This window comes from Vulpes lagopus, chromosome 3, assembly GCF_018345385.1.
Source record: "Vulpes lagopus strain Blue_001 chromosome 3, ASM1834538v1, whole genome shotgun sequence".
NCBI classification, from domain to species: Eukaryota; Metazoa; Chordata; class Mammalia; order Carnivora; family Canidae; genus Vulpes; species Vulpes lagopus.
In genome coordinates this window covers 62,772,786-62,797,472 of record NC_054826.1, presented here as the reverse complement: position 1 = coordinate 62,797,472, position 24,687 = coordinate 62,772,786, and the positions used below count along the sequence as shown (strand labels likewise).

The window sequence follows — 24,687 nt, the reverse complement described above, 5'->3', positions numbered from 1 at the left end:
TCCCAGGACCCCAGGATCACGACCTGAGCCAAAGGCAGATACTCAACCACTGAGCCACCCAGGGTTCCTATATTTAGGGTCTATAAATTTCAATTTCCCTTCTCTTATTTGCTCAAGAAGCAAACTCTTTTTGGCCTGGCTCTTCTGCCCTTGTTACATTCGGTAATCCTCTGCTCCGAGAAGCTTCCTGACATCCTGAGAGGTAATGCCTTCCACTCAGGAGCATGTCCTAAACATGACTTTCTTCTCATCTTGAGCGTTGATTGCAGCACCTGGCAGTGGCCGCTTGCTGCTCTTAAGCCTTGTCACACTGACTTGGACCCTTAAATGTGGTTGGCTTAACTCCTATCTCTGAATGCTCCCAGTTTACCATGAAGACTGGCAGGGGTCTGGTGTCCAAGCATACAGATGGCTTATCAAGTTGGTTTTCATACTAAATTTTAGAGACTTGGTCATCACCATGCAACAAGTAGTACTTTATTTAGTTTTCCTGGGATCTTGTGTTAAGCTATTGCAAGAAAACAAGCTGATGAAAGTCTTGTTAGGCATGTAAATGAGCTGCAGCTGCATGGTGATAGCTGTCCTTGGTGCTCCTTTTGCCTCTGAAAGGAGATCCTACAGAAGAAAAAGGGGAGCAAATATCCCTCTCTTTCCCTAGGTTCTGACGTTCTGCTGGGGCTTTCAACATCCTATCATGTGGTAGTTCACGACCATTCAACCAGGAAGACACATTTTTGAGGCCAAAACACGATGATAGGTGCATCACTGGTGTTTATTGATCAAGAAAATCCACATCCACATGTGGATTTGTAAGAACTCTTTGTAGACCAAGTTGGAAGTTCCTATGCCTGGTGCAGGACTTTGGGCTTTATCAGACAAAGCTGTCTTACACTGGGCATGCTGCCGAAGTCCTAGTTACTTTGTAAGAACATGGGGGGATTTTGAGAAATTGGATCCCTATAATATTTTAAAATTTTATTTATGAGAGAGACCTAGGAAGAGGGAGAAGCAGGCTCCCTGCAGGGAGCCTGGTATGACTTGATCCCAGGACCCCAGGATCACAACCTGAGCCAAAGGCAGAGGCTCAACCACTGAGCCACCCAGGCGCCCCCTATAAGGTTTAGTCTTTGGTGAGTCTATAAGGACAGAGCTCAGCTTCTACATCTAAACCTCAGCCTCTATGTTGTATATACCCTAGAGATCGTGAATAATGGTGCATATAAGGTGGGGGTGCATGCTGGGGTGAAAGGGATGGGTTTTCTGGTGATTTCCATGGGCCTGCAGATATTGTAATCCAGAAACTGCTGCTGATCAAATGGGTATCCTGAGGGAAACTGAAGTCCCTTATATCCCCAGTGTCTTCTTGCTGTAGGATTTCCATCTCTACTTGGAAGCAGAACTTTATTATACAAGGAGTTCTGAGGAAAGACAGGTCCCATGTAGAAAAGGGAGGTTGCTAGATTGTTACAGACCTTTATTTTTTAGCTTGTGTCTTCTGGAGTCCAAATCATTATGTTGGCCTCAGCCTGTTTTTTTTTTTTTTTTTTTGTTCCTTCTCGCCTACTCTCTCTCCTCCAAAAGTGAAGTTATTGAGGGAGTGAATGCAAGATACCTACTGTCAGCAGTCTGTTCCCACTGGCTAGGACAGGGTTGGGAACAGACTGGGAACAGCATATTAGAGTACAGTGTGATTGTAAAGTCCCCCCCCTTTTTTTAATTAGGCAGAGTCCTGTGAAAGTGCTGTTTCTGTAGTTCTAAGATTGAATATTAGTAAGTCATAATGTTCAACATAATATCTAGTGTTCTCTGTGGCCACCATATTCTTGTTCTCCATTAGGAAGCATAACCCCCAGGGGAATCTCTTTTTTATTCTCATACCTGAGAAAGGGTCAGGACTATAGCCATATGATAGGCCTGAGTTTTTACCTGGTGGTGGTGGGGTGGTTAGGGAGTCATTTAGGGAAGTATCATATATTTTGATCCACTGGCCAACTCTCACCCATGGGTTTGTTTTATGGATTTTGGAGTTAGTGGTCGAATTGGCAACTGTCTGTAAAAAATGGGTTTCAAAGATTGAACAGTTGGAGCCTTGAGAAAGCCCTCTGACCTTCCCACTATCAGAAATTCTGCATCAAATTTCAGTTCAGCTCTTAATATTTGGACACACACTAGGTTGTTAATAGTGATGATAAAATAAGTAAAAGAAGACCTAAGGGAACAACCTGCAACACAAGTGGGATAGGTTGCAAAAGGCTCCCTGGAGAAAAGAGACTTGGAAGCTGTGGCCACCCTTCATTTCCCCGTCGCCTTCAAATCTGCTTTGTCGAGAGTGTGGGGGACATTTTATACACAGTGGTAATAGGATGCGATTGGCGGTCTGGGAAGGTTTTCTTGTCCAACCCTATTTGTTCCAGCACCCTGCAGGTTGAATGCTGGTAAGTGCATCTGCTGTATCTTTTATGAGGTAATGTGCATAACAGGGTATTTGGGGGAGGGGGGAAAGAGAGGAGGAGAGGGAGGAGGAGAGCCAGAGGGGCAGCTGTTGGAAAGGCCCCTGAGCGAGAGGCTGATTGCTGTGATTATATCAGTGTGCTCTGACATGGGGGCTTTTTTGGACACCTGAATCTGGCCAATTTTAGTCCAATTTCCATTGTGCTAGGATTAGTCTCCATCATGCTAAATGTACCAGGAAAGGGGAGCTGTTGGCAGAGTCCTTGAAGCCCCCAAAGCTGATTTGATCAGGAAAACAGTCACAATTGTGGCCTTTCTGTGTGTGTGTGTGGGGGGGGGGTGGGGTGGGGTGGGGGGGTGGGGAGCATGCGTTGCGAGTTGCGGAAGCAATCTTCGGATCAATGACTCAGGGTTGGGAGCAGCTGGGTGATTTCCGTTTGCCACATTGTTTCTGTTCCATTTAATTTCCAGGTGTCCTACATAGGCCAGGACTGCAGAGAAATTCCAGAGCACCTTGGCAGGGACTGTGGACATTTCGCAAAGAGGCTTGATCTGAGCTTTAACCTTCTGAGGTATGTACCCTTCACAAGATGCAGACCAGGTCAGGCAGGCCCAGTCCCCATTGTAACGGCCTGCAGGTGAAAGTTACCATCCAGTTCTGCAGGGGGTGTGGGGTCTGAGACCTGCAATCGCACCCCTAAAGAGGGACTTTGCTTCCGATGAGTCTTCCGCTAGCCTCTCTGTGCCACTGAAAAGGCTGTGAGCGTGGACACCTCCATCTCCCCTGAGGTCCTACAAGAGGACCATTGTGGCGGTACTTTGTTCTTTTCCTTTCTCACTGATACCCATGCAGACAAGTTATACTCTTGGGGAAGGAATAAGCTGGAAAATGGTCTTGCATTTTGGGATATTTAGGAATGCTTTTCTGGATAACCCCGTCTCCCAAAGATTTGCCAAATCACAGGTAGGATGTGTGTGTGTGTGTGTGTGTATGTTATCATTCTTTATTTTTCCTTTTTAAATGAGTTGAAACCTTAAATATTTGCTATGATTTCTCCCAGATGGTATTTCAGAGTAATTCAGACACTGTTGGCATGGGGCAGGTGGGAGGGGAACTCTAACAACTGTTCCAATCTTGGCAAAGGTTAACTGGGATCTTCTATATTATTCCATTGGAGATTACAGACAGTTACATCATTTCTTCATAAGAGGTTACCATTTGTGACTGGTTTGGGGGCTTGGAAGAGGAAGTAGAAGGTACTTGGAAAGCCGATATTGGGGGATAAATGAGCGGGGGTCAGGGTGGTGGCTCTTCCTAATAATCTGGTTCCATGTGGAGCTTTTCTCCTAAATGCTCCCTTGAGCTGTGCTGTCCTCCCAATGGAACAGACTCTTGGGATGGAAGGAGAGATGAAGAGCTCAAATGCCACCCCAGGACTCACACACTTTCGTATTTCCCGCGTTGGAGTCTTTTCTCTCCCAGCCTATGAGTCAGGACACTTGGGAATTAAGCATTTGAGAGAAGATGGACAAAACTCAGGGTATTAAGGCACCAGCAGGCAGAGGGAGTGACTTTAAGCCAAGAGAGCCTTTTGGGCTGGTACTTACTGAGATGCATGGTCTTCAGGGAAGGAGTATCCAGAAGAGTATGTAGAAGAGAGTTGACATTGAGGGCATTTTCTCTCTTACTCCCAAAGGAGTCCCCGCTGCTTCTGGGGAGATATGGGAACTGAAAAGTCACAAAATAGTGAGTAGTGATGAGAGGATGCCAAACAAAGAAATGCTGACTCTAAAGAAATTAAGGATGATTTTTGGTCCCGATACCCAAGGGCAGGACAAAAGTACACAGCCTGACCTAGACGGTGCCTGAGACGTGTGCCCCTTAAAAAAAGCTCCCCAGTGCAGACTCAGGGGAAGGTTTCTTTGCTTGAGCGTTGGAAGAAGTTCTTTCTGTGTGACTGGCTTCCAGAAGCTTGGGGCATTGTGGCTCAGGCTGTGGCTGCCTTGCTGGTGGGAGCCCGGATGTGGGTTGGGGGGAGGCTGGGCCCCATGAGGGAGTGTGTCAGTGGGGACAGGTCATGGGACTGAGCTGTCAGGTCTGAGGAAACAGAGCTGTCTTTGTCAAACTCAGAGGCCCTGCCTCCCTTTGGCAAAGAAGGGGCTGGACCCTGGGAGACATACGTGTGTGTGTGTGTGTGTGTGTGTGTGTGTGTGTGTGTGTGTGTGAGAGAGAGAGAGAGAGAGAGAGAGAGAGAGAGAGATCTGGGGCAGTGGTGGGAAGGGGCTATGGTCTCTGAGGGGCTGGATGTATAAGGATTTATCATAGGAAATGACAGGTTCTAGAGGCAGGGCAATCCAGTGAGAGGAAGGTCAGTAAAACAAATTTGGAGGAAGGGGGGTTGTGAATCTGATTCTCCTTTGTTGAGAGGAGATCATTTCTGTAGTGTTGAGTTTGAGATGCTATCCCCTCTTTTGGTGTGTGATCACCATGCTCGGTTACATAGCTAGATTGGGGCGGGGATGGGTGCTGGAGGGGTGAGGTCTAAGGTTCAGGAAGAGTTTACGTGAGGACTTGGTTAAGCTGGAGGGACTTACAGATCAGAATGGAGAAAAGCAGCCCTGACTTAACGTGTGTGTGTTGGGGCTGGATCCTCTTTGACTGTCTTATATTCCTAACTGGGGGGATGAGGGGAGGTGAGGCTTTCTCTTGGGAGTCAGGGGGAGATGTGAGCTTATTTAGGCACTGGTCTCTATCTCTGCCTTCAGCTGGATCAAAATCCAAGCTGTTTTAGCTAATTCTAAAAAAAAAAAAAAAAAAAAAAAGTGGCTGACAGGAGAGAATAAATGAAATAATGTGAATCCCCAGCCCACATTCTGTAGAAAGTTTCTCTCTGGCTCTGTCTCACTGTTTCCATGGGGTTGGGAGAGCGTATCACCTGGTCCGTTTGCCCTGCCCCTGGAGTCCCTGCGGTTCCCCGCTCTAACATCTCTCTGCTCTGTTTGCTGTGTTACCTCTTGGCAGCCTGTCTGGCCCCAGTCAACATAGTCCTTTCCTTTCTCCAAAGCCCAACACAGTATTACTGTGTACTCTAAAACTTCTGACAATTTGAGGTACACTGGGGGGTGGTGGGTAGTATTGTAGTGCACAGTAGGAGACCAGTTGGAATAACAGTTGGAATAACATTGTTCCTGGAAATCTTTTGGGCGCTCCCTTGTAATTTCTCCCTGGCCGTGGTTCTCATTAGGGTTCGCCTTCCTGCATATGATGGGGTGCCTGTCTCTCCCAGCCCGTTTCTCACTTTTCCATCTCACTTGCCCTCTTCCCAGGCAGCCCTCAGAAACACACAATTCGGGACGCCTGAGTGGCTCAGCCTTTCAGGACGCCTGAGTGGCTCAGCTGAGCGTCTGCCTTTGGCTCAGGGCGTGATCCTGGGATCTGGGTTCGAGTCCCACATTGGGCTCCTTGCAGGAAGTCTGCTTCTCCCTCTGCCTATGTCTCTGCCTCTCTCTCATTTTCTCTCATAAACAAACAAATAAATAAAATCTTTAAAAAAAAAAAAGAAACACACAATTCTTCTTACTTTGTCATATGTAGAAAAATTATTTCCCTCCTTTTTATGTTTTTTTTTAAAAGAACATCTCTGTGGGCCTCCCCGACTCCCCCTATCCAGAGAGTCCTATTAGGGTATTGACTTAAACAGAGCAATAACCCCTAATACAAATTTTGCTACACCCCTAGGTCACAATATCAGCTGCAGTCCATTTGTATTTTAGGCTACAGTTTGTTTTTAGGCAAGGAGTTCTATTCATTTTTTTGAATGGTTAATACATGCATCGGGCATAGGTTTTAGGAGGAACAAACATGCAAAAAGTAGGAGAAAAATTCTTCTCATGTAGATCCCTTAGCCTCCCAGTTCTCCTCTGCCCTGCTGTTATTCTTTTTGTAGTCCTCCAGAGCTATTTTGTGCATATCCTAAACTGTGAATTTCTTTTTGGCCATATTGTATTTCTTCTTGCCAAGATGTTAGTTAAAAGGGAGGCACCAGGCTTCAGTTAACCACTCACAGTAAGAACATCCTTTTCTATTGTCTTACCACTAATTCATAACCGTACACCATCAATTTTGTTAATCTCATTCATAGAAGTGATAGTTCTGCTGATTCTTCCTATGGCCTCTTCTTATTCATTCTAGAGGGAAGGATAGTTATGGATTTATAAGTTCTGAACTTTTTTTTTAAGTCACAATATATACTGACTATATGTATGAACTTTTATCCTATTACACCTCTTTCTTCTCTCCTGCATTGATTATTGTGAATCCTCTGCTGCTTATGGATCTTCGAATAGTAAACTAGTTACCTGTCCATGCAGAAGGTTGTGGAAATTCAGGCTGTACTGTATCTATGACTCTGTCCTGGGGGAATGAAAGTTGCTGGAGTTAGTGTGTGCCCTGTCAGGTTGGAAGTTGGGAAGCAAGACACGACAGAAGGTCCAAATGAAATTTCTGGCTGCTTTAAAAGGCTCAAACATTGTCTCCCCTGCCCTTTCAGCCTAGATCTCTTTCTTCCTGGACATGATTCCCAGGGACAGGATCTTGTCATCCACCCTGGAATGGGGGTAGAGGTTTACAGAGCTTATCCAGGAATGCCTGAAGGGAGGAGTGTTGTTCCTTGAATTTGAATGTATTAATGATCATGAGTCTAATGGGTGCATCTGCATAAAATCATACTTTAGGTCTTATTTTTTGAAGACAGTTTTTTAAAAAATGAAAACACGGTCAATATAGAAATGTTAAACTCAAAGGTATAAGGAAACCCTTTTTCTTTCAAATCACTGATAATCTTACCACTGGAAATCACCACTGCTGACATTTTATTGTCTTCCAATATTTTATAATGCCAAATATTTAAAAATGATGCTGTTGCTCACATTGTGTTGGAAGCATTTTCTTATCAATAAATACTGCATTACAGTGTTTAATGGTTTCTTATTTCTTAGTGTTGGACATTTAGATTGTTTCTAGATTTTTACTGTTAAAAATATTTCTATTATAAATATTCTTGTAATACTCACAAATAGGTCTCTGATTAGTTTCCTGGGACAAATTCCCAGAGACAGAATTGTCAGAGGGCTCTGATAAAGATGTCAGCTTGCCTCAAGAGAAATTATACCGATCTCTGCTACTAAGAATATTTGAATACCCGTCATCCCAAACTCTTCCTTGAACTTGTTTTTGAGGTTTTCATATTTTATTTTTACTTTGATCAATAAAAAGATCCAATTCTTTAGCCAGTGCTCGTTCCTTAATCTGCTCAAGGCTAAGAGAGCTTGTTAATGAGCTACCCCAGCTTCAGTTTTCCTTTTTCCCTGATTGGGAAAGGAGAGCGTTCTCTGTGGTGCCCATCCCATGCCCCCGAGGGCCCTTAGTCATGAGTGGTTTGAGTGGGTTGCTTGCTGAGCTTGTTGAGCACAGCAGGCAGAGCAGGGCTCCCATGGCAAACAGTGATAAATATGCCTGTGTCAATCTGGCACTAACATCGAGAGGGTTTAATTGATCTATGGCAACAGGAAGCTTATGTTTTAAAAATTAAATTATTTGCACTCGCATCTTATTTAGCATCACTCTGATAAATGCACTCGATGGGGGAATTGCCTAGGAGAAAATTTCTTAGATGGGAACTTGCTTGTTGCTTCCTTGGCTTTGGCCAGGATGAAAGTGAAAGACTGGAGAGGCTCGGAAGCTCCAGCAAAGAAATAAATGGTGGCTCTGTGCCTACCACACCCATGAAGGCAAGGAGGTGGACACTTGGTGGTGCATGGTAAGGGCTTTGAGGACGGACACACCATCATACTTGGTCTGTTATGAGCTGCTAGATGGAATTGGGCCTGGTAACTTGCTTCTAAATTGGGAAAATGGGCAGTGGAATTAAAAGGAACCAAGGCTTTGTGGTTAGACCACCCTGGCTTGAAATCCTTCTGTCACTCACCAGTTGTTTAACTGGCCTTAGGCTATTGCAGAAATTCTGAGCGTGTGACTATGTCAAGTGCCTAACAAATTATCTGGCATGTAATAGGCCTTCAATGAGCATAGCTCTAGTTAGAGCTAAAACATGTTGTGGGGGAGGCTGAAAGCTCAGACTTAACCCTCCACAGTGGCCATTTTATAATTATTGGGGTTCCTTATGGACATTGAAGATTTCTTCTCCTTCAGCACGTGGTATATTTGCACATCTCTTTCCTTGGGTGAAACCACTCGGCAGAAACTTGAAAGGCCAGCGCACAGTTTGATTATAGCAGGTAGAAGAGTAATTGGCAATCTGGGGTTCTGACTGTAAATAAGCAAAACCCTTTGCTGATCCAGGTTGGGCATGAATTTTAAATGAGAATTAAATCCGCGAGAGTTTAGGGTATCTGTTAATGCAGCATAACCTACCCTATGCTCACCAGTATACTTCAGTTCTCCAACTGTCTTTGACGTTCCATAGGCTCAACTCAGTCATCTCCTGCATATTTTTCATCTTTGTCAGTTAGGAGTGTACTTTCGTTCATAGTACAGTGGGAATGGGTGAGAGAGAATTCCCACCCAGACTTGCAGGAGAACAGCTCAAAGGGCATGTTCTGTTCTGAAGACATGGATCTTCATCAAACACCATTTCTTTGCAGTCAGGGGCCTTGTTCATACTCGTTTCGAAAAACCCAAATAAATGTAGTTGTCTTGCTTGGAGGGCATGTTGAGAGTGGAGTGGGGGAAGAGGTGATGGTAGGAAAGACAGACTTTAGAAAGATAAACTGTTAGTGAATTTGCAAAATAGTTTTAGGGCACTGATAAATTTGAAGGAGGCAAGGTTCTTTGTGTGTTGGAACGAGTGTTCTCTCGAAGCTGGGCAATGTGGTGAAAAGCATCTTTTTTTTGTACCAAGAATATCACTGGCCATGTCTCCAGCTACCAACAGAACTTACCACCGAAAGGTTAAGTGGAAAACAACTTAGCAGATAATATCTAATGTCTCCATAGCAAGGCTGTGATTTCCCGTACTTACACTTTCTCAGGTAACCTCCGTGACTGTAGCACCACCAAACACCGCTTGAACAGGAACAGCAGGGATGGAGGGAAGATCACTGAGGGAGCAGGTTATCAGGCCATTGTGCGTGAGGTTCCAATGGCACCCCCTCTTCCTCCTCCAAGTGTCCTGACTTCCTGGATTTTTAACCCTCTGGCAAGGGGAAGTGGGTATTGAGACATTAGGGGTAAGACGGGCTGGGGAAGTGGTGGGAGACTGGAGAGAGTCCATAATGAGGGCCAAGGGGCCATAATGAGGTTCAGCTTTCTCATTGACCATGACGAGCGCCGTAACCTGCAGTGTGATTTAGGAAGTTCTGTCATTTAGAAATCTCCAGATTTCCTACCATGCTTGTCTCTAGGATAAGTAATTCCTAGACTTTCTAGTAATGCCTCTTATTTCCCTTCTCATCCATTTTACTCATAATCTTGGGTTTAATTTCCCTTTCTTTATAAAGTTTATCTCTGAGTTTTTTGAACTTGGGCTTCACTGCTCTGTCTTCTCCATCTGTCCTGCTCTCTGTCCTGAGGACCTCACTGTGCAGGTGGACGAAGCTGGTCTCCATGTTGTCAGTAGTCGGAAACAGTGGTGATTTGGGGATGAGGGGGTAGAGATTTGGCAAGTGTAACCCTTTCAGACTCTGTACTCACTGGCCCTTGAAGTTCTCATCCACAAAGTTCTGTCACAATGATGCAGGTGGGCTTCTACTAGCATTTGGTGGGTGAGGCCAGACATGCTTTGCAGGGCATGGGACAGCTATGGACAAAAAGAAATCTTCCTCAAGTGAACTGTGCTTTGTTGAGGAAGACCTCTGAATCCCGTCCCAGATAGATTGCAGAATGGCTCTCTTGAGCTTCACAATAAAGCAGCCTCGTGAATAAGCACTGAAAGGTGACTGGCTTCATCTCCAACGGAGTCTAGGGACAAGGTATCAAACAAGTGACACCAGCCATGTTTATGGTCCTAATAACCAATGTTCTGGAGCTCTTTTGCGTGCTAGAGTTGAGCAGAACACTTCAAGTGCTATTCAGTTTTCCCAATAGCATTTTACAGTGCGATTATTAATTATCCACATTTTATAGAGGAAGCAACTGAGACCCCGATGGGGGAAGGAGTCTGCCCCAGACTACCCCAGTGGTTAAATGGGAGAGCGGGGATTAAATGGCCCCTGAGGGTTTGACTCCAGCCTACTTCTTAAGGTATAACTTGTTGCTTTTTGGTGTGTAAGAGGATGGGTAGCCATTTCCAAGCTTGTATTTCCTTGTGCAGGGAAAAGGTTTTTTGCTTTGTTTTTAAATTCTGAGCAGCCTGTGGAAGCCACCGTTGTGGGGTCACAGTGGATTCTGCAGCTCCAAGTTAGAGACCCTGTTGGCTTCAGAGGTCTATCTGTTGCATTTTCTCTTCTGTTTCTCCAAAACCCTGATTGGGAAACTTTGGGTTCATAGGACTTATACTGAGACCCCGGTCTGGGTTGGAGGTGGGCTGTTCCCAGGGAACTCACTCTCTTCTTTAATTGCCTCCTGGGCTGTGAGGTATGGCTCAGATGAAGGCCACTGTCATGGGAAGAAGAGGCTTAGCAATTGCTGTGGCTCAGACTGTTCTCTGTCCCAGCCTTGGGATGGGGACCTCGAGACCCATTACTGCATGGATGAGTTTTGAGTCTGGAGAGAAAAGAAGAGGGATGTGTATGTGTGTGTGTTAGTCTGTCTATACTTGCACATGTATTCACTTGCATGCACACACCCACCATCTGAGAAACCTCTTTCCTCTTGTCTCCTCAGGGACTGCAGTGTTGGTGATTTCATCTGTTCCCTACTCCTTTATGATGAAAGGGAAACGATTATGCTTTTTGCTGGGTGTCTGTGTTTAATTGCAGGGATATAATAACTACAAATTCTCCTCGGCCAAGACTTTTCTAATAAAAGGTCTCTTCTCTCCCAGCTGCTTTCCTTTTTCCTTTCACCCCCCACCCCCATCACTGCCACAGCACAAGGTCACTTAGGGTTTTAAATGAAGGAGAGAGACCCATATGTTCAGGTTTCTAGAGTCTCTCTCTATAGCTATATATCCCTCTGTCTATATAAAGACCCCTCCTCCTCCAGACCCATCATTACAGAGATCAGCTATGTGGCTCCCCCCACCTTTGCACCACCTCCCCTCAGCTCCTCTCTGAGTTTATACAGAACTCGATTTTCAGTCTCCTGGGTGTCTGCTTTTTCTCTGGTTCTGAAGAAATAAGAGACGGGTAGAGCAGGGAAGACCAACAAAAGAGGTTTTTTTTTTTTTTTTTTAAACCCAAACCATTCTTGAGATAAAGCAAGACTTATTAAAAACAATTGGAGGGGAAAGCCAGAGAGGGGGTGTTAACCCCCCACATGCCCCGTTTTCTGCAGCTGGAGAAGTGTTTTAAGAAAATGCACCATTGTTGAAACTTTTTTTTTTCCTTGATGGATTTATTTATAAGGTAGAGAAATATTTTCCCCATAATTGGGTAACTCTTAATAGTAGCAATTGCATATTTATCAGTGTGAGGGGCTGTTATTAATGTAACTGTCAGGCCCAAACACATTTCTGCATTAAATCCATTTAGTATGTGCATTATTCGGGCTCGAATGTCACCAGGACATCAAAGCCCCGTAGGCATGGAGAGCTCAGTGCCCTGCTGTGGCTGCCGAACAGGCCCTTGATCAATAAATGTAACATGTTAATGCAGAGCAAATAGAATAAAAGATTTCTTTGACAAGACATGAAAAATCACCTTGTGGCAGCTGGCATGTGATGCCGTTTCTGGGGAGACACTAGCAAAGTTGATCTGACAAGTAAAGAGGAGAGATGATGGTTGTAAGGTGCTTTTGTTTCAAACTTCTTTCTTGACCTGTCAGGTTTTGAAGGCGCCTCAATGGCTCTTTTTTGTCATGTGAAAATTGTAGTCTTAGGTAGTTATGAAGCAGTTATCTCTTCTCAAATTGTGAATGCTGCTGTTTAATTGATTCACTTAGCATTTGAAACTGTCACGCATTAATAATTGCGAAATCCTGTAGATACTGCTCTAGTGTGTCATGCTTAAATGTGTAGTTATCAGAAAATTAATATCCTTAATGAACCGGTGCTTTCAAACTAACATTGCATGAAATCTCTTTTGCCCTTTGATTTGCTGAAGCCACATCCGCCAGTTTGCAGAGAATCACCTCTCGACAGTTTGCTTTCTTGATGCCCGACAAATGCCAGCTTTGCTGTGGGTACATCGCATGCTCAATGACAATAAATATAGTAATTATACTGGAGTTAGTAATTAACATAATTGTAGTCAATTACGACAAATACAGTGCAGAGCTAAATAAATGAGAGGGGAGAAATTAGCAAGCTAATTGATTTATCTTTACTTGGCTTTCTATTACAACTGGCAGGGCTGTTTTTCTTGGGGTGTGTGTGTGTGTAGGGGGGGAGCAGGGGAAAAAGCCCCCACAAGGATTGTTTACAAGTAACTGATTTTGTTTTGAAGTTGCTTTGTCTTTTGACTTGTTATGCGTCACCCCCCACTCTGCTTACAAGGAGGAAAAAGGAAAGAAAAAGAGAACTTAAATGCCAAGGGAACATTTTTGTTAATTTAGCTACATCAAACCAAATGCAGCAGCTAAAGGGAGACAGGATTTCGCTTTCACTAAGGCTTGAGGAATTAGAATTTTTTTTTTTTCTTCCCAGCCATTGCTCTGGTAAATGAAAGTTTCATTGTGTGTGTGTTCTGAGTCTCCATCAATGAGGTGGTGCTTCACTGAATAGTACATTGGGGGGTTATATATGCATGTTAATTTGCTCAATTTTGTGCTGCTGGCTTGGCACAAGAATTGGGCTATTTTACTTGTTTCAGCCCTCACTTGGTCTTATTACACCTCCTCCCCTTGGTGTGGACGGAAAAGATGGTGGGAAGGAGTGGCCAGTGTTGAAGAGGGCAGGGGAGGGGCTCCAGTGAGGACCCCCCACCCCCTGCTCACTTTTCTTCTTAGCCACCCCACCAACATTCTCTAGGGTCCTAGGTTATCCCACTCCGGAGGCTGCCTGGAAAGTTGTTGTTGGGGCCTCGGTGCCCATTTGTTTTGAGTTGGTTTATTCTGTGCGGCCTGGAGCCCTGGTTAATGGTGTTAATGGTGCTTCGCTCTTCTTTGTTCACTTCTTTCAATATGACTGCTGTTCACCCAGGGAGAGCATGTGCACGTTTGGCGGCTTGTGGTTGTAGCACAGTCTGTTTTTTCTCACAACTTTCAGAAATGAGACTTTTTTTTTTTTCCTTTACCTCTTGTCACAGGAGGGGCCAAGTGACCTGAACTTTTTTAGGGTTGGAGTGCTTAAAATCTCACTCTGGTTACTACCTGATGTTTAAAAGTCAGTGCTTTCAGGACATGGCAGTTCAAGTATCTGGCATCATTTCTCAAACTTTTCAATCCTCCCGGGTTATTCTGAAAATGAAGCAGTTGAGTGAACAAAAATTTCAAACTCTTATTCAGCTCTTCCTCATGAAGACTCCACTGGCTCTGTTTTTAGTGTGATGTGAAGGGAGTTAGGGGCGGCAGTTTTACCTCTACATGGGTGGTGCAGAGAACCCTGCAGGAACTCATGTGGAATTCAGTTTTTCCAAGGCCTGAAAACGCTGTCCATATTTTGGAACAACAGGATGCACTTGGACACGGCTTCATGTGGTCATTCTTCATGTGTACTTCATTTGGAAATCAATTTCTGATATGAAATATTTATATACAAGGAATCACTTAAATTATTTAAAGTTTGCAGGCATAATGGCCTTTCTGGTGAAGTCTCAAATTATTGTCGTGAAAATGTATGGATCTGAGGAGAAGAGACTTTCATCATTGGGGGGAGGGAAGGTGAGATCTGGAACTCTAGCCTGAGTTTGATCTGGGTCAAAGAACAATTGGAGGATTCATAGGTATAGATTTGTTTACCAAAGAAAAGATGCATCATTCTCTGTGTTGTATACCTTCAGTGAGGGTAGTCTGCTGTGAGCTCCGGGGGGTGGGGGGTGGGGGGGGCAGCCAGGGCGAGACAACGTGTGAAGAAAAGCACTTCTGCTGTTGACCACTGCCAGAAGGTGACATCTGTAGTAGTTTTGTCACTGTAGACTCCACTCAGCTGCTGGTTTTTATGCTGTTTATTCTTCTCAATGGCGCTCAGATGTGGAACAGATGTGAGTGCGGAAGAACTAGTATGATGGCAAAGGAAGCCTCTTTTCATTTTTAATATTGTAAAATTAAAGTTGCTCTAATCAGGGCTAGTTTTATTTTGTTTTCATACTGCTAAAGAACTAACAGGACGTGGGATAATTTAGGGGTATTCTTTGTAAACAAAATGCTGTTGGCAAAGGCACCATTTCCCCAAGATTCTTCCCTGTTTCACTGAGGCCTACACCTGTTTAGATGTTTCAATAGGTACGTGTTGAAGTGCTTTATTTCTTAGAAATTCTAGTGATTTTTCTTAAATTTGGCAGCAGCTCTGTTGATTGAACCTATGAAATGCACTGTGGGCTTGGTAGAATAGGGAGCAAGAGGGGATGGAGTTAAGAGCTTGTGCTGTCTGTTGAGTGGGCATTCATTCACTTGCATGTCAGTCTTGGAGGGGGGTGTTGGAATTGCCTGGTGGGGTGTTCATCTCAGGGACTCATTTTTCAGGGTGTATTCCCCGTCCCCCTGAGTGTATCAGTGTGTTAACCTGATTCCTCAGGATTTACACCTCCTCAGAACAGTGAACGACTAGGACCCTGAGGATGAACCTAAGAGGGTAGGATGCCTTCATCTGTGCTGACAGTTGAATTGTGGGGCTGCCTTGGTTGGCTCTTGTGAATTCTTCCCAGATGCCTGAGCCAGACTAGCATCACAGAAAGTTAATTATCCTTCCAGTTCTAATTAGATAGAACAAACCAGTATCTTGAATTCTGGTCTTGGAGGCTGGGCTCTGGTAAGAAAACAGCCTGACCTGTGGTACGAGAAATGGAGCCTGGCAATGACTCCCGAAGGTCATTTTGTCAAGTGCTCTGACTCTGGGGAGTACTGCATTTGTTCCAGACCGTGACATGAAGCCATGGAAGAATGACTGCAGGGATAAATTTAACCATATAGTTGAAGGGATTTCTTTCCCCCTCTTCCATTTTAGCTGGTGAGTAGAAGTCAGGCCTGGGATGCCCTAAGTCTTGGAGGATGCCAGCAGGGTTACAGTGATCTTTCTAGTTGCTGTGTATAACTGGGTCCCTCTAGGGATGCACCTCTTATTCAAGTGGTCTTCATGGTCTTTCAATGACCCATATAGACATGACCATAGATTGCCATTCAGCTAAGTGGAGGTGGGGAGTGCTCAGAATAGCATGATTCTCCCGAGGTTGTCTAGAGTTGTCCTTAAGGGCCAGAGAGCTTGGATCATTGTTCTTTGTAGGTCTCTTCTGTTTGTTATAGTTACTGTTGTTATAGTTACTGATAGGTAACTATTCAGTGCATGCTGAGTTGCCCAATCTCATGGAGTTTTTTTTTTTAAATTTTTTTTTATTATTTATTTATGATAGTCATACAGAGAGAGAGAGAGAGGCAGAGACACAGGCAGAGGGAGAAGCAGGCTCCATGCACCGGGAGCCTGACGTGGGATTCGATCTCGGGTCTCCAGGATCGCGCCCTGGGCCAAAGGCAGGCGCCAAACCGCTGCGCCACCCAGGGATCCCTCATGGAGTTTTTAGATGCGATGTGTCCCCTTAAAAGCTCACGTGCTCAATGTGGAGATAAAGTGAATTCAGGTTAAATGATTAGAACTATACAGGGTGACTGTCCAATCTAACCTGAAGATTTTGAGAATGTACTAGTTCTCTATTGGGGGGTATAGTCACTGTGTTTACTGTCTGGGAAGCTTGTTCTCTTTGAGTTAGCAGCTATGGGGAGCCACACAGAGGGAGGAAGGGTCAAACAGTGACTTGACCCACGTGAGCCCTAGGGTGGCTCCCAGAAGGGTCATATAGATAGCCACAGGACAACGCATTTCAATTTAATGCCAGGGGTATATTGATTCTCATGCTCAAGTAGGTTTCAGGAGGGAGGACTTTGTCAGAGGAAATTTGAAGAAGAGATTGGGACTTGGGCCACACCTTGAAGAGAGAGCAGAGTTTGCCATGCTGGGTCGATTTCTGGGTAGGGTAAATAGCTTGCAAGATGTCAGCCCTTTGGAACCAGGCTTGTCCTGAGTGGAGACTGTGAGACCCTGGTCTCTATGCCCTCAGGAGTTTGTGGGAGTCCAGGAGGAGAGAAATCGAAGAAGATAGCAAGCTCCCTCCCATACACACAGACACGAATCCCTTATTCTGTGCAGAATGGGGGTGGTTCTGAGACAGGGAAGTTCAATGGGGAGGCCAGAGGCTTTGGTGGAGGCCAATCAAGCATGGACTTGTTGGGGGGAGCAGGGAGGTATGGGTTCATCTCCCTCAAACCTTCACCCTGGAGTGACAGGCATGTGGCGAAGATAAGCCAGCTCCAGCTGGTGGAGGGCAGCCTGTTCCCAGGCTAGGCAGGGCCTGAGTGTCGGCCCTGACACACATACGTGGCAATTATGCTGTTTGAAGGGTCACAGTTAATGCAGTTCTTCCATGACTCCTGCTATAAGCATGCTGTGCCACTTAGCACCCAGCACGGCCCTGTACGCTGGCCTTGGGCTCATTCAGAAGGGGAGGAACCAAAACTTGAAATCTCATCTTTGAGAAATGACACTTTTTATCGTGGTTCTATGCCATGGTGCAAGGCTGGCACCTAGAGATGGATCCCCTCCCCAACTTGCACATTATTGGTTCTGTGAATGCCTTGGGGCCTTTGCAGTAGCTTTGCCTCCCACTGGAATGTCAGCTTTTCCAGTTTGGGATAACAGCTGCTTTCAGGAGTGCCCAGGGCAGACTTACGCATGTGGTAGGTGCCCCTCTATTGGAAGATGCTATCTAATTTGGGGGTTTCTCACTTGCCAAAGTGGATGTTTAAAAACATGCTAATGTTACTTTAAAAGAGGTTGCAGTAACGCTAACTACAGTTCATCTGTCCACTTTCCCTGGTTATCTTCTTAAGCTAGATGTTCTTTTTTTATGAGAGAGAGAGAGAGCGAGAACGCATAAGCAAGGAGGACAGAAAGAAGGAGAGGGAGAAGTAGGGTCAGGATATGGGGCTCCATCCCAGGACCCTGGGATCAAGACCTGAATGGTAGGCAGATGCTTAAGTGACTTGAGCCACCCGGACACCCTATAAGCTGGGTGTTCTTCACAGTTTGAAGATAGGCATGAAAGTGTGAGAGAAGGGAACTCTCCCAAGGGCACACAGCTAGCTGGTCAGTGAGGAGCCAAGACCCCAACCTCAAAACTTACACTTAGCTCCTACATCTTTATTGAATTCTGTTGCGTTTCCCCCAATCCTAATTCACTGTTGTCCTCTTTATCTGGTAAACTAGTGTAGGTTGATAACTAAATAGTAGAGAAGAAGACATTGTCTTTTCAGGCCCATGGAAAGGGAATACTCACTGCCCTCCCACCCCTATAAGGCTGGGGCTGTTTTGCTTTCTTCCCAAACTTACATTTGCCCTCATCATTTTTCAGGGGAGATAAAAACCGTAGCCAGTGAGTCTTTACACCAAGTATTAGTGTTCTGGAAGTTTGTAGAAAATTAGGTTGCATTAACTTTTATTTTCCTGTTCCTTTAGGAAGATGAACAGCAAAAACACAAGAAACCCCCTCACATCCAAATAAGAGGCCTCTTGGGCGGGGTGGGGTCTCCACTACAGTTTTTGGATCCACCTGAGGTGTGGGTGAGTCCCATTGCTGCTGTTCTCTGGACAACCCTTTAGGAGGCACAAGTCTGTTTTCCCATCAGTTACAGGCAAAGAGTATTGTCCACTTTTGAGGATGTCTCTGGGTTGCACAGGAGGTAGGTTATCTGAACACAAATGCTTTGTCCATTGCTAGGCACCACAAAACTCTAATTATTAATTTTTTCATTTGTATTGAGATGTAATTGACAGAACACTAGTCCAAGGTGTACAACATAACTTGATATATACAAAATGATTACCCCAATAGGTGTTAGTTAGCGTCACATTATGCTTTATTATCATTATATATATTTTGTCTTGTAAATGAGTAACCGAACTTGCGTTATTTTGAAGCTCAGTCATTGTTGAAGACCAAAACGTCAGAGGGGTTCTGGCTGAGGTCTGGTCTAGTTGGAAAAGCAATGAGCTCATGAGACAGGATACCTGATTGTTAGTCTTTAGTCCATCACAAATTATTTCTGAGATAGTGAGCAAGTCACTTAATCTGTGTTATTAATTTCCAAATGGAGATAGTGGACTCCTCTATTAGGATTATGCAGCTTAAATGAAATACTACATGTAAAAGAGTTTTGTTCCTGTAGGTGATGTACCAAAAGAGCAGCTATTCCAGAAAATATTTACTTCATTTTTGATTCTTTTGTTTTTGAGCAGAATTAGCTTCAGGATTATTTAGCTTGGGGTCATGTGGCATTCGTTGCCTGCGACTTGTGTCCAAATCAAAAGGGAGATCATAGTCCTACAGAGTGTGTTTCCTTGCAAGGAGCATGTGATGCTTTTCTACAACTGTACATTTCTTCCCTTCACCACAAGCTGCCTTTTATGTAATTTCCGATCTACATTGAATTAAATGGTTCTATTATAACTCACAGGGTCTGTGTTAGCTTTTTTAGAAAAAGGGCTTGTTAGAGCCTCTTCCCAGAAGATAATTATAAAAATCACATTTAAGCAGTGTACGGAGAGGTAGCATGTGGAGATTTGCAATCGATTTACTACTAAAGGAAAAATGTACTTGTGGAGTATACACTGGTCAGATGATCGAGAAGGTGAGTAAATAAACATGGGCTAGGTAATCTAGAGCAAGACTGCTCTAGATCTTGTTAGTGAAGAAATTTCTACTATGGACTGTCCCACGATACCCCACACTGTGCTTCATAGAACCACACTCGATCACGAGGGAAGGTAGAAGCAGGGTGGTTTAGTCGAGTGGTTTTCAAAGTTATTTTTCTAGTGTCAGAATCCTCCTCAAACAATTTTATATAGAAAAACCATTGTGAGGTAAGTGTGTTAATACTTTCTGAAGTGAGTCAGCAAGAGCATTGAAGCTCTTGAGATGATCGTGGGGTTTGCTAGTGAGGTTAGAGATGAATGCAGTTTTCTACTGGTCCCAATGTTGAGATTATTCTGGTATTTGGCTTTGTGCAACACCTAAACCCTACCTCAAATAGTGGCAAATGGTAATGCCCCTCACCCCCCACTCCACAAAGTTCATCTTATAAATATCAAGATGTTCTTTAGACAATTTTAAGAAGAAATGTCAAGATCTGCACAAAAGGGGGTTAATTTGGCAGCACAAGATAATAGGCCATTGCCCTCTGGTGTGTTGGAATTTAGTAACATGTTTGGGAGTGCATACTGTGCTTAAATTACAGTTTTTAAAAATGGCTAAAGTAAAAAAAAATAAAATAAAAATGGCTAAAGTAATTGTTAAATTCAAATTTAGTCACTTGAAGAATCTCAGAAGCCCATTGCGGTACCCTTGGGTTCTGTGGAATAGTTTGAAAAACACTGGTTTAGTACTTTAACAAAGGAAATTGAGACCTAGACAGTACAAATGTACGGTGGTGCCAGGGAACGGGAAATTGGACCAAAGAAATGTTTACTTTTTAAAATTAGTTTTTCAAGTGTTGCTTCTTTTTTCTGGTTAAAAACATGAAAAATACACAGAAAGAAAAAAAAAAACCCATGATCTTATTGCTGAACAGTAAACCGCTATTCTACTTCTAACATTAGACTATAACTTGTTACAAATTGAGTTCAGGCTGTATTCACTTTTTTTCCTCTTAATGTTATAGAATTTTCTTGGGTAATATGGTCTTTCAGTTACATAATATTTGTTCCACGGATGCACCATAATTGAGTCCTTCTCTTATTGACATATTTAAATACTGGTTTCCACTTTTAGGTGTTAATAAAAAATGCTGTCATGAACATCTTTTGCCTATAAATTGTGGCTTCACTATTCTCACTGTTTCCTTAAGATAATTTCCCAAAGAGTGACATTTACTGAATTGAAAGTCACTGAAACAGTGTCTTACCCTGAGGTCCCCATCTGACCCTTCTTCCATCTCCCACAGGAGGTCTAGGGTGTGCAGCTTTCTCCTTCCCTGTAGGCGGTCAGATGGGGTTTTCGATTGGGTCTCAAAGGGGGAAGACTCTTGACCTAAGCCTGACTCTGCTGCTGCTTCTCCGGAGGCTGAATGCTGGTTCTAATACTGATACATTTAAAATCCTCTCCACATCTTTGGGGAGGGGAAAGGTGCACTTCACTCAGGCCTGGCTACCCTGAGTTGGCACATTGTCCCTGGTCACTGCTGACACACCCGACTCCAGAGGCTCCTTTGCTGCAGGTCAGGCCTTTGCTCTAGGGGGTGTCGGGTGGGGCCCCAGAGGTTGCCCTGCTTGTGAAAGAGGTAAGGAGAGGAACCCAAACCATTTTCAGCTTTTCCTTTGCAGATCCAACCTTTTAAGCATACCTACATTTACCTGCAACGGCAGTCGTTTTGCATTTTAATGACAAATCAAGTACGCTAACTTGCATTTGAAACGAAAGTGCCTTAAATGTCTCTGGCTGTCAGAATGAGATGTTAGGAGCTTGATGAAAAGCGAACAAAGAAGACAAAGTATGAAGCCTGGATACAGTGCAAAATGAAATAAAACCTTGTATGGCCTGTCAGGGGTGTCAGTTGATATTCATATCTAAAGCACATTATAGCATTACTTTGCAGCTCATAGCTTACTCATCTGTCTTTTTTAATTCATCACATTGGAGCCCACATCTTTTAAGTCTCGTGTGTCAACAATGGAAGAAATCTGTTAATTGACAAATGAGTGTCACAAATGTGAATTGGTGCCTTTACATCAGCGGCAGGTGTAGTCTCTTTTGTTTTTTGCTGGATCTATTATTGGCATAAGCCAGTGTAAGACATCTGTCTTTGTCGGAATGAGAAATGACAGGCCTTCTTGGCTGTCATTGTCTTAGTGCGTGCTCATTCTGTGAGATACTGTATAAAGATAAAATGTCAGTTAAAAGAATATGAAAAACTATCTGGAGGAAGTCCTTAAATTACTCAGAGAGGGGATCCGGGAATTGGGGCTGGAATTGAAATCCGAGTGTTTCAGTTTGTATCTATCACACCTATTTAAAAATAATATTTCCTGAGTAACAGGATGAGGTTACCAGGCATTTAGGAAAATGTTATGTTGCGCTGGTATAATTAGCTTTATAAGGTGGGGAGAGAAATCTACCTTTGCAAGATATGAATTTATTTATTATAAGGTCATCTCTCAGACAAGCACAGAATTGTCTCAATAAAAACACTCCAGGTAGGATTCTGGGTGTTGATTTGCATGTGTTTTGAAATATTGAAATTGTCCCCCTCCAATTTCTTTTTCGGTTATATTCCTGTCTGAGACTGATGAGGAGCATAATGAAATAAAAAGCAGCAGTTGTGGAGTGATGAGACAATTAGTGGGGAGGAAACTGTTAGTATCACTGAGCTCCTGGTGGGTTTAGAGATGCAGGCGAGTCTGGACACCTGAGGCTGCGCTGTTAACTCCAGTTCCCGCTGGTAAGAGAGAAGGGGAGTCTAGGGTGAGGAGGAAGAGGGTCTGATGGTGGAGGAATGCTCCTGCTCTCCTGTTTTTGCTTCGGCATGAGCTGGAGAGCCTGGACATTGAGGGCCCATATGGACTGGGTGATCTCAGCAGGGAATGTCCAGGATATGGGAGGAAGGACTCTTTATTTTATTTTAAAAAAATTTTTATTTATTTATGATAGTCACACACAGAGAGAGAAAGGCAGAGACACAGGCAGAGGGAGAAGCAGGCTCCATGCACCGGGAGCCCGATATGGGATTCGATCCCCGGTCTCCAGGATCACACCCTGGGCCAAAGGCAGGCGCCAAACCGTGGCGCCACCCAGGGATCCTGCCCTCTACATTTCTCTCAAATTCCCAGGTAATGCTGACTTGCTGCTGTGCAGGCCCAGCTTGGGTATCAGGGGATGCAAGTCCTCTTCCCACAGACCCTCTGATGGGCTCCTGTAAGACAGTGTGAGGTTATGAGAAGAGGGAAGTCTTTGGGGATGCTGGGGTAGATGGATTTCAACATCAAAATTATTTTTTTTCCCTGTACAAATGTTTCTAGCCCCTTCAGAGGAGACTAGGGCTCATTGATTCCCCCCCCCCCCCACCCTGACCCCAGCTAGGCTGTGAGACTTGTCTCCTAGTCCAAGGTACCCTGTCTCCCTTGAAGGAGTTGGCATTGGGTGATGTATATGCATGCAATGTGCATATGTGCTCATAGTGTAGTCGAGGAAGGGCATGTACTGAATCTTAGATGTGTGTTGGCAGAAATTGTGTTTTTGTGTAACTAAGGTGTATTTGGGGATAGGCACATAGCAAGCCCAGTGTACGTTATTTGTGTGATATGTAAACACTCATTAGCTGTATGTTTAGGGATAGGCATGTACCAAACTCTGGGAGAAGGGGTGTGTGTGTGTGTGTGAGAGAGAGAGAGAGCGAGAGAGGAGTGTCTGGGGAGGGGAAGAGAGTGCTAAGTGCAGTACTAGGGCCTCTTAGCTGATACTTGAATAATCAGATCAATAGCATATATGTGGGGTTGGGGGGAACTGCATGAGGATCTACTGCTAGGCCAAAACCTAGTCCTTTGGTGTCATTAGTCTTTGGTAAACATACTTGCCTCCAAGGTTCCTCCTGGCTCACTGCTGTGGAAGCTGACCGTAGTCTTTATTTTCCGTTGGAATAGACCTCCGGCAAAGTTATAATACAACTGGGATCTGGGGAAGTCCTGAAATTATCATCGGAGGATCAAGGGGAGGACAAAATAGTGTGGAGCCTCAAGGCCAGACACTCACCTTTCTCTTTCTTATCTCAGCTAGAATCATGACTCAGAACACAAAGCCACCTCTTCTCTTTTCACGTAAGCTAATAATGAACTAATGAGTGATTACGATGATGAAAGTGGCATTTTTCTGAGGGAACTCCAGGAAGCTGATGGTTCTCCTTCCAGACTTTTCTCTCCTTCCCCTAGGCCCCTTCCTCCTTCCTTTCAGATTCTACGTATTGCAGACCTTTTCCTGGCTGACCCTTAGATGCTCTGTTCTGGAGGAAATTTTAATTTTTGTTTTTTAAATTGAAACAAGGCTTACCTGAAGGGAGTGAGGCAAGCCAGAGAGAAAAGAAGGGAAACAGCCCATCTGAAAGAGGCACATAAGTTGCACCATAAACCCCTTTCACTATAAACCAGAATGTTTTTGTCACATCGAGAGAGGCCCGTTTTTGCTTTCTATTGGAGGTGCGTTAGTAAAAAGGGAGCTGCCAGATATGAAGAGGATATGTGTGTGTCTTTGCACATGTCTTCCTTGTTTGCCTTCTAAAAATGGGCAAGGCATGCACGTCTATCTTGTGTTTATCCATACACATGTCTGTGTGTGCAGACATAGGCCAGATCCACACACAGACATCCTTTTGTGCACATACTAGGGCACTACATATATAAGAAGACCATTTTACGTGTCTGCTTATGAGTTTTCACTGCCAGCTGTCAGAGAGAATCTGAAACAGACAAAAATTTACTGGGTAGTATTTAGAAACATGTCGGTGGTAACGACCGTAGCTCTGATTCCAATTAACACCCACTAAATTTAGGCTAATGCGGTGCATTTGTAGACCTGTTGAATGTGCTTGGCATCACGTTGCAAAAATCTAAAGTGGCCGTGGTTTAAAAAAAAAAAAAAAAAGGCATTTTATGCTGACCACTGCTTTTGTGTCTCCTCCCCTCCCCTGTCAATCTGGCACATGGTGGTGAGCTCCCCTGTGAACTGTAGAGAGTCTTCACAAGTCTCTAAGTTTTTTGAATTTTTTTTTTTTTTAAATAAAATGACCTTTCAATTGCAGAGAGCACAGTTAAAGTTTTAGCGTCCAATCTTGCTTAATGAAATACTACTTTGGAGTTCATAATTCATTTTTCACACCCTGCTCAGCCCCTTTTCTGGCTATTTGGGTGAAAACAGCTGGGGAAGTGCTGT

The 24,687-nt window shown here is 44.1% G+C and overlaps 1 protein-coding gene across 2 annotated transcripts in view; it reads left to right on the top strand.

The window, feature by feature from the left end:
* Positions 1 to 24,687, top strand: part of LRMDA (leucine rich melanocyte differentiation associated) — a 1,012,499-nt gene that overhangs the window by 3,945 nt on the left and 983,867 nt on the right. For both annotated transcript variants that reach the window (XR_005987010.1, XM_041750735.1), the window contains exon 2: positions 2,923 to 3,023. Coding sequence is in view for 1 of the 2 variants with exons in the window: in XM_041750735.1 (XP_041606669.1) it covers positions 2,923 to 3,023 (101 nt within the window). In the remaining variant the exon portion in view is untranslated. The remainder of the gene's footprint in view (positions 1 to 2,922; positions 3,024 to 24,687) is intronic.